The sequence below is a fragment of the Anopheles cruzii genome, chromosome 2 (assembly GCF_943734635.1).
Source record: "Anopheles cruzii chromosome 2, idAnoCruzAS_RS32_06, whole genome shotgun sequence".
NCBI lineage: Eukaryota > Metazoa > Arthropoda > Insecta > Diptera > Culicidae > Anopheles > Anopheles cruzii.
This window is the reverse complement of record NC_069144.1, coordinates 7,102,983-7,111,312: the sequence shown is the minus strand read 5'-3', so window position 1 is coordinate 7,111,312 and position 8,330 is coordinate 7,102,983. Positions and strand designations below refer to the sequence as shown.

The following is an 8,330-nucleotide window of genomic DNA, read 5'->3' as shown; positions in this document are numbered from 1 at the left end:
CCTGACTGAAGTGGAAGGGGACAATCGAGCTGGGAAAGGGAAGATTTGCCCAGTTGCTTCATACTCTTAGATTTGCTGTAAATATTTGCCTGCGAATCCTCTACACCTTTATAAAGTACTTTACCGAGAGTGGAGCAAACCGTGGCCGCGCCAGTCTCATCATCAAGAGAACAATATGTTTTAAAACTGAATATAAATTAACAGTTTTAATGTAGCGCTGCTGAAACTAGTCCACAGTTTTGGCCTACTTGTTACGACATCTCTAATGCACAAGGCGGCACCCCACACACATGGTTTAAAACGCTCTATTCCATTGCTTGCTGTGATAGATCTAGTCCTGCCACGGAGACAGAATATATGGGTGTGCGTTTCAATTACATTTGATTATTTCCTGACTAGTTTACGCTTATTATTGTTATGTTTAGACATGAAAGCCAATGGCGCTGTTCTACTGGGGTCACAGTTATCCGTTGGTTGTTCCGGTGCAAAGCCTGCTGCAACCCGCCTGGTAATGGAGAGTACGGTCCCTCCTACTGGCCAACAACTTTCTATACATTTCCAAATTGGGTTATGAAGGGTTAAGAATTGTTTCACTTTCAGGTTATGCCCCTTTCGTAAGTATTTTCGTTAATTTCGTTCACCTCACCGCCATCAACTGTTGACCTCATCAGACAATTGTTCGTGACGCCAAACCACTGTTGGGTGTTTTGTTTTCGTCTAAAAGTGTACCCGGTTTCGTACAAGTTTCCGACCCTAATGCACCTACGGTTGATGCTGTGCGACTTAGTGGAATCGGAAGTGTCGTAAAAAGTGTGACGAAATTATGTGGTGAATAAACAGTGAATTGATAGAAATAAAGCACGGTTTCCCGAACCTCTGGTGTACGACTCTATATGAATAAACATCCGAAATGGTGCGCTAGTTTCAAGAAAAATGCTCCATTTTAAGTATGTTTCGATACCGACGGGAAAGTTCCGATTTATTTAAAGTAGTTTTTCGTGTACATCAAGCAAAACACTCGCACCAAAGCATCGAATCGAGTTCGAGCTTCCTCCTCAAAATCCCTTGATCGTATGCGCCAGATCCCAGTTCTGTGCCACGAAGCAGTCGGCATCGAGACGCACACCGCCGGTGGTACAGATGGCCTGCGAGTACTTTGGATCGCTACGGCAGTCACGGTACCAGAGCACCTCCATGGCGCGCTTCACCAGATCCGATGCCTGCAGTTGGTCCATGGTTTGGAACGCGGTCGGATTTTCCGAGTACTCCCGAAGCAGTGGCAACGCCAGATGGGTGCCGAACCCAGTCGCAACAACGTTGCTCGTGTACGAGCGGCCCCGCAGATTCACGTGGCCCAGGAATGGTTCACCGTCCTGCATGCCGCCGATGACCAGGTCGAGCCAGAGGGGCTCAAATTTCGACCGGCGGTTGTACATGACGCGCGTCAGCCAGTTGTAGAACGAACGGGGCTTCATTTCGTTCTTGTCGTCCAGACACTGATCGTCGATTCTGCAAATCGAGAGCGACAGAATGAGAGGTCGGGTTCGACCGATGCTTCTTCCGGCACACACTTACACTTTCTGGTCGATGTGTCGCTTGATGTACTGGAAGTCGGCAAAGTCCCCACCGATGCCGAGAATCGTTTTGTCGTTGATGCGATGCACTCGATCGACATCGTGGTAGCGAGCCAGCGAACCGTACGAAATTAGCTTGTCAGCCGCAATCACCACACCATCCTTGAACATGAGGCCCACCACGGACGATCCGGTGTTCGCCGGGATGCTTTGGCAATTAGAAAAGCGTTGGAGGTTAAGCGAAAGCCGAATAAAATGAGGACCAAGACCGTTCACACTTACTACGGGCGCTGTGTGCCAAACTCTCCGGGGGTTTCCTTCTCAGGGGCTTTCATGGCCCTTCCATTGGCTGCGCTGCCGGGGAAGTTGTAGAAGGCACCCGGAGCAGGACCGTTGGCCCAGAACGGTCCAGCCAGCAGATTGTTTCCGGCCGGGTACATAGTGCGACGGATGACGAATTCGTGAGCAAAGAGATACCTTAAATTTCGCACGGTAGAATTGTGTGATTAAAAACAACGGTGAACACAGAATGAGTTTACGGATTTCTGATTTGACAGTTTGGCAAGCCGCAATGACAGTTGGTGGGTTTTGTACTAAACGCGGTGACTACACGCGGGGATGGGCACCTAACAATAATAATACATTTGTTCTTCTCGGCGTGTGAATAAGCGAATTATAATTTCTATGCAACGGTTGCTTTGTTTCAACATTGATGTTGCAATAGGAGTTGTTACAATAACCTCCAAACGCATGATTGCTTAGGTGACCAAGGTTACTATGTAAAGCACTTTTTAGTACTACTTTTTTAGGCGCACCGTGAAACGTCAAAATTCGATGATCCGTTTTGTTTTGCATCGCCGGGAATTATAAACTAAAAGAATAATAATTATAAGCGCCGAACGAGGGGAAAACGGCCGGTTCATCGTGATGTCCTTCGGCAAAGTGTGACGAATAGTGCTGTATGAAAAAAACGAACACATAAACTCCCGAGGATTGCCCCGGGGCACTGAGTTGTGAGTGTTGGTTCACAAAAGTGTAGTGACAACGCAAGGAAGCGGGAAACCGGAGAAGGTTTCAAATTTCCAACAGCTGACAAGCGGCCCCAGTTCCTGCGGTATCGATTAGGCGCCCCTTTGTTTTATTTTCACCCTTCTTCCGGTGTGACACGGCCACGGCGGTTGGTGTTTGGCAAACATCATTAGTTGCCTGCCCTGTGTCCCGCATACACACACCCCACCACGGGACGACTCCAGTTGTGTCCAGCGCCGACCTCCGAAGTGCCTCGAAATGACCAGCGCCAGCGAGCAGGCGTTCGATCGCATCGAAACGATCGACATCGGCGGGCAACCGACGGACATCGTGTTCCACCGGTTCGCCGACAAGCTGTTCCTGATCATCACCCAGTACCAGAAGATGGCCAACGTGTACACGGTCCGAAGCCACGCGCACAGCGAGTTTCCGGAGGACGGCAGCTCTCGGCCGGCGGTGCCAAACGGTGATGCGGCGTCGACGGCCGCTCACGGTTCCCGGATCTACAGCATCAAGCACACGTTCGGGGCGAGCTCGGACGAGGCAGAAGCGGCCATCCGCTATCTGATGAACTTTATCGATCAGCACTCTACCGAGATTGTCATCACGCTTGCACTAAAGCGGATCGATAAGGCCACCCTCGACCAGATTGGCGGTCAGCTGCGTAAGATAATGCTAGGCTAGAGAGCGAGAGAGAGAGGGCGCGAGTGTTTCCTTTTCTGTGCCGTGGGGGGTTTCTAAAACTGTTGCGGGTTTTTTCTAATGTAATGAACTTCTAAAATAAAATTTAAAAACGGTTTGCAAACATCGTGTGACCCAATAGCTATGTGTGCACCCGAAGGATGTACGCCATGGCGGTGGGATTGTCCACCGGCACCATGTGACCGGCACGGAGCACCGTGTAGAGCGTGAATCGTGAGTTGCCGTAGACACTCCGGTAGCCCTGGATGTCGCCCTGAGAATCGCGCGGAAACGGCTCTCGGAGCAGTGGTTCACCCAGCAGCCGTCGAATCCAGCGGAGCGTCCCCGGAAGGCACGTAATCAAATCCAGATGCCCGTTGTACAGCACCAGCTCGAGCTGGGTTTCGTTCAGCAACCGACCGAGGACGGCGGTCGCCGTTGGGCGCAAGAAATCTGTGGCCAGGGCTTCAAACACCGCATTCCGTTGGGCACCCCAGGGCTGTGGTTTGTCGGCGATACCGAGAGCATGCGCCACGGGTCCTCGCATCAACTGCTCTAGCCGCTGGCGGGTCGTTGACGCCGATTCCTCCACGTTCCACCACCAGACGGTCTCTCCGTACTCCAGCACTGAGCAAACGAGAGAATAATCGGTGTCAGAAAATCGAAACGTCCGGTTTTAATAATTCAATCATGCATTGACGATGAGATTGCGTGGCTAATGGAATTTGCGCCCAAAAAAGGGGTGGCGCACCGACGTGTGTGTGTGTGTGTGTGGTTGCATTGGAAGAACTGACCTTTTGCTGGCCAACACTCGCAAATTAAACAACCCCAATAAGCCAATTCGATTGAAGTTTTTGGAAATTTCCATCAATGCTTGCTGGGGTGCTTGAATCTTCTGTGTTTGAAAACATATTTCTATTAATTGATTATTATTAATTAATCATTAAATGTTTTATTGAAAATATGTAGATATTTTCAATTCTAATCGGTCCCCATTTCTAGCATTTAGAAAAAGAAGATTTTAAAGCATCACTTTAGCTGTGCACCTCCCAGTCCCAGGCTTGTAGTAGGCCGTGAACCATGGGGCCCTGTGGTCCGATAGGCTTGATCCGTGAACCATTTGCTTTGCCAATTCGCCTCCAGTCAAACAATCAATCTATCGATAAAATATGGAAATAAAATACTTACACTCGTCACTTCCGTCGTCCGTCGTTGCCGGCAGGGATTGGCGCCCGGTCGGCTTCAGCACGTTGTAGCAGTTGATGCCGTGTGTCTCGCGGATGATGGCCTGCTGCAGCGAGTGCCAGCTGTCTATCGCCTTCGCTGACTGCTGCTCCTGTTCGGCTGGCTCCAATTGCTGCTGCTGCTGCTGCTCCCTGACCGCGGCCACCCGTTGCTCGATACGGGCCGCACCCTCAGCGCCAACGTATCCCAGCCAGTGGAGATAGTCGGGCCACGCGCTAATGCTATCGATCGGCGACAGCCATGCGTTGCCTAGGAACAGTGCGTGCAGCTGGCAGTGCATATCACCGCTGCGTACAGCTTGCACCAGCGCATCGGCCAACTCGACCGCAATCCGTCCACCGTAACTCTGCGAGGCGATATAGAGCGGAACGTGCCGTTCCCAGTCGGCGTAGGTGACCGATTGGGCGTAGAAGTCTTTCAACAGCCGCATCAAATCCTGCACCACGGTCGTACTGTTGGTCGCCAGCTGCGATCGGTCCTCGACGTAGCTGAACCCACTTCCTACGGGACTATCGACGAACAGGACATTATAGTCGTTCACCTGAGTTACCACCGAAGAGCAAAACAGCGCGATGAGCATGCGGACACGCAGGCCGAGGTTTCCGCTTCCTTACCCAAGCGTGCGGTCGGTGGTTGAGCGACCGATCGAGGGGTCCAATCTCTTCGAAATTACCGAACCCGGTCGAGGAACCACCCGGTCCCCCCTGAAGCCAGAGGAGCAGCGGTTTGTCGGTGTAGCCTTGGTCTCCACCACCGGCGTAGTGCAACCACCAGAACATGAACGCCCCGGGACGTACTTCGCTGTAGCCCCAATCCTGGCGGCCAGGACCAAATCCATGGCGGGCGGCTAACGTGTGAGGGGAAAGATGCTTTGACTCCGGCTCCGAGGAGGGTCCCTATTTTCGCCCATACAAACCAACAGCAGAAAGCAGCAGCAGAGCAATACACAAAACACTACAACATTTCACCATTATTTACTTATCCTTTTAAACAAACTTGGCGATCGGTCTCTGCGGTCTCCGGAAACCGAACCGAATCACTCTGCCGCGTAGCTCGTGACAGGTGGGCCTTTTATATTAGAAAAATAGTCCATCCCCATCGCCGGTGCCAGCCAGTCTCGTTCTAGTCAGCCGCCGGTGTTGAGATGATGTCAATTGCTCGATGGCTGTTGATCTTTCCAACGCTTCGGTTTCAGTAGCACCCCGCATCGATTAATTATATCGATGCACTTCCGATGCAAAGGTTAAATACCTACCGCGGAACACGCGAGCCCACCGTCGCGCGATTCTTCTCTGCCACGTGCTTATGGCCGCCGTCGATCACGTGTTTCTTTCGTTTCCCACACACGAGAGAGGCGTCAAATTTTGGTACAAAGTAAATTTCTCTTTTTCGATTTCGATAGCCGTTTTGGGTCGTGGTTTAGAATTCTGGCACCCTGTCTCCTCTCTGTCTCCTCTTAAACCGGCACGTGCTTCTGGAGAATGAAGTCCATCAGAATTGGGTTGTCGGCCGGTACCATGTGGCCCGCCCGGAGTGCCCAGTAGACGGCCAGCTTGCCGTAGCTCTTCTCGTAGCCCTCCAGCACACCGTGCTGGCCGACCGCATTGCGGGGGGCCTGCAGGTAGCTGTTCCGACCGTCCCACTGAATCTTTTCGATCCACTGCACGTTACCGGGCGTGGCAACGATCAGATCAAGCTGCCCGGTAATGATGACCACATCCAGGCTGGTGTTGTTGAGCAGCAGCTCCACCACGTCGATCGCTGGCTTCATAAAGTCACCGCTCAGCGCGTTGAATACTCGGCCACCCTGCGCCCCGTACACCGATTCGGCCGGTAGCTCCAGGGCCGGGGCCACCTCCAGCCGCATCAGATCCTCGAGCATCTGATCGCGGTCTTCCGACGCCAGGCGCGTGGCTCGGTACGCGATTGCACCTACGGAAGCGGAAAGAGGAGGCCATTAGTTGTTTGATCGAATCGAGGATCCGTTGTTGAGGCGCACTTCTCATGTCGCGTGAAAACCGCTCCAGCTGTGCCCGGGTGCTGGCGGCGTCCTGTTTGAACAGCACGTTGTAGAAATCGATACCGTGCGTCTCGCGCAGGATCACGTTCTCGGTGTAGCCCCACAGGTCGGTCGCTTGCTCCCACTGGCCCAGGTTGAGCACGTGCTGGGTCTCGATCGCTGCCGCCTGAATCGCCCGGTATCCCTTCGTATCGACGAAGCCCATGTTGAGCAGAAACTCGGCCCACGACAGCACCGAATCGATGGGTGAAACCCACGGCGCCACGATGCCGACCGATTGCAGGTTACAGTCGATCTCTCCGTTCTCGATAGCCTTGTGCAGAACGTACGCAAACTCGGGCGCCATCTTGCCCCCGTAGCTTTCGGCGTAGATGTGGAGCGGCGTCGAGCGGAACTCGGGCTGCAGCTGGTAGAACTGTTTCATCATCTCCACCAGATCGTCCGCGATCTGACCGTTCGTTTTCGTGAGCAGCGCCAGGTCCTCCACGTAGCTGAACCCCGTCCCGACCGGATTGTCGATGAACAGGACATTATAGTCGCGCACCCACGAGTGGTTCCGCGGTTCCAGCTCGAGCGTCAGTGGGCCGAGCTCCTCAAAGTTGCCGTACATCGAGGACGCTCCGGGGCCTCCCTGCAGCCAGATCACCAGCGGCCGATCGGCGTGGCTCGGCACGTCGGCGGACGTGTAGTACAGCCACCAGAACATGTGCGCTCCCGGGCGCACCTCGGCGAATCCCCAGTCCTGCATGCCGGGCCCGAAACCCACACGGGGAGCTGCGGGAAAAAGGGGAGCATCAGTCGTCGTCGCTTGATCGATGGCCAATCCACCAATTATGCAACCACGCCATTGCACCGGACCGAATCGCTATCTCTATTGTTGAAAATGACTTTGTGTTTTGATTGAAAAGTTATTATTATTGGCCCGGGGCGTCGATAGCGGGACAGCCGGAAACGTAGCCGTTGGTTATCTTTATCGCACGCAAAGAAGCTACCGTTTGACAGGTTTGGAGGCGATTTGGAGGGCAGCAGTGTATTGGCAGATATATGCGGCCACACGCCCCGTGACTATACAAGCCCCGCTATAAAGTACTGTAGACCTACTGTGGAAATACACAAGTGGTTCGAGATAACGATAATCTGTCAGCGAATGAGTCCATTTGTCCGATGGGATTGGTAAAACGTGTGGCGTACGATGAGCGACCACCACGTGACGGGGTGAAGAAACCGAAAGAAGCGATTTTGGGGCACTAGCAATATTCCAGAGATTCTTGGGATTCCCCCCCACTGACCTCGGATGCCACGGATGCCACGGATGCTGCTGATTCATCGAAAACACTCCCAACATCCAGCGGTTCCGGTTTCACAAACACTTTCCATTGCTTAAACGCCCAAAAATGGTGGTTGATAATTAATTGGACCAACGCACACGGCCTGCCGCTGGCGCACTTACCTGCCGCGACGATCGCTACGGACGCCACCAGCAGCGCCGCCAACTTCAGGTGCCACTTCATTGCTACGGATGACGCACGTCGAGGGTGTCACAGGAAAACGAAAGTGAAACTCCCGCCAGTGTGTGTCAGCAGGAGACTAACGAGCACGGCCCCATCGGAACGCCTCTTTTATACCACCTCGCGCCGCTACTTGTAATGTATCACTTGTGAGGCTATCGCATCGCGCAAGGCAATTCTTCAATTCGTAGCGCGCGCCGAAGCTGATGGCGGTTATCAGCGCAACACTTCTGCTCACCTCGATGGAGTCACCCGGTGGCTGCCAGCATCTCA

The 8,330-nt window shown here is 53.1% G+C and overlaps 4 protein-coding genes across 4 annotated transcripts; 1 reads left to right on the top strand and 3 right to left on the bottom strand.

Annotated features, from left to right (window-relative positions):
• Window positions 1-948: 948 nt before the first annotated feature.
• LOC128269063 (proteasome subunit beta type-4) lies at window positions 949-2,103 on the bottom strand. The gene is made up of 3 exons (XM_053006410.1): window positions 1,857-2,103; window positions 1,576-1,782; window positions 949-1,509 (listed from the first exon to the last, which is right to left on the bottom strand). The coding sequence occupies exons 1-3, from the start codon at window positions 2,012-2,014 to the stop codon at window positions 1,056-1,058; spliced, it is 819 nt and encodes a 272-aa protein (XP_052862370.1). The 5' UTR covers window positions 2,015-2,103; the 3' UTR covers window positions 949-1,055.
• A 344-nt stretch (window positions 2,104-2,447) lies between these two features.
• Window positions 2,448-3,367, top strand: LOC128269066 (uncharacterized). Its single transcript, XM_053006411.1, has one exon. It carries the CDS (start codon window positions 2,862-2,864, stop codon window positions 3,285-3,287), a length of 426 nt encoding a protein of 141 aa, XP_052862371.1. The 5' UTR covers window positions 2,448-2,861; the 3' UTR covers window positions 3,288-3,367.
• On the bottom strand, window positions 3,290-5,556 carry LOC128269062 (retinoid-inducible serine carboxypeptidase-like). The gene is made up of 4 exons (XM_053006409.1): window positions 5,446-5,556; window positions 5,144-5,376; window positions 4,473-5,070; window positions 3,290-3,911 (listed from the first exon to the last, which is right to left on the bottom strand). The coding sequence occupies exons 1-4, from the start codon at window positions 5,498-5,500 to the stop codon at window positions 3,427-3,429; spliced, it is 1,371 nt and encodes a 456-aa protein (XP_052862369.1). The 5' UTR covers window positions 5,501-5,556; the 3' UTR covers window positions 3,290-3,426.
• A 346-nt stretch (window positions 5,557-5,902) lies between these two features.
• On the bottom strand, window positions 5,903-8,123 carry LOC128277748 (retinoid-inducible serine carboxypeptidase-like). Its single transcript, XM_053016255.1, has 3 exons — window positions 8,000-8,123; window positions 6,529-7,323; window positions 5,903-6,461 (listed from the first exon to the last, which is right to left on the bottom strand). Exons 1-3 carry the CDS (start codon window positions 8,058-8,060, stop codon window positions 5,986-5,988), a joined length of 1,332 nt encoding a protein of 443 aa, XP_052872215.1. The 5' UTR covers window positions 8,061-8,123; the 3' UTR covers window positions 5,903-5,985.
• Between the last annotated feature and the right edge of the window lie 207 nt (window positions 8,124-8,330).

Coding starts and splice junctions, on each gene's coding strand:
- LOC128269062 (XM_053006409.1), bottom strand. CDS start 5,500: ATGGTGAAATGTTGTAGTGTTTTGTGTATTGCTCTGCTGCTGCTTTCT. Junction 5,377..5,445: donor GCTGCTGCTTTCTGCTGTTG/GTTTGTATGGGC, acceptor CTCACACGTTAG/CCGCCCGCCATGGATTTGGT. Junction 3,912..4,472: donor GGACGACGGAAGTGACGAGT/GTAAGTATTTTA, acceptor TCGTTTGCTCAG/TGCTGGAGTACGGAGAGACC.
- LOC128269063 (XM_053006410.1), bottom strand. CDS start 2,014: ATGTACCCGGCCGGAAACAATCTGCTGGCTGGACCGTTCTGGGCCAAC. Junction 1,783..1,856: donor TTTGGCACACAGCGCCCGTA/GTAAGTGTGAAC, acceptor TAATTGCCAAAG/CATCCCGGCGAACACCGGAT. Junction 1,510..1,575: donor CGACACATCGACCAGAAAGT/GTAAGTGTGTGC, acceptor CTCGATTTGCAG/AATCGACGATCAGTGTCTGG.
- LOC128269066 (XM_053006411.1), top strand. CDS start 2,862: ATGACCAGCGCCAGCGAGCAGGCGTTCGATCGCATCGAAACGATCGAC.
- LOC128277748 (XM_053016255.1), bottom strand. CDS start 8,060: ATGAAGTGGCACCTGAAGTTGGCGGCGCTGCTGGTGGCGTCCGTAGCG. Junction 7,324..7,999: donor CGTAGCGATCGTCGCGGCAG/GTAAGTGCGCCA, acceptor TTTTTCCCGCAG/CTCCCCGTGTGGGTTTCGGG. Junction 6,462..6,528: donor GTTTTCACGCGACATGAGAA/GTGCGCCTCAAC, acceptor CCGCTTCCGTAG/GTGCAATCGCGTACCGAGCC.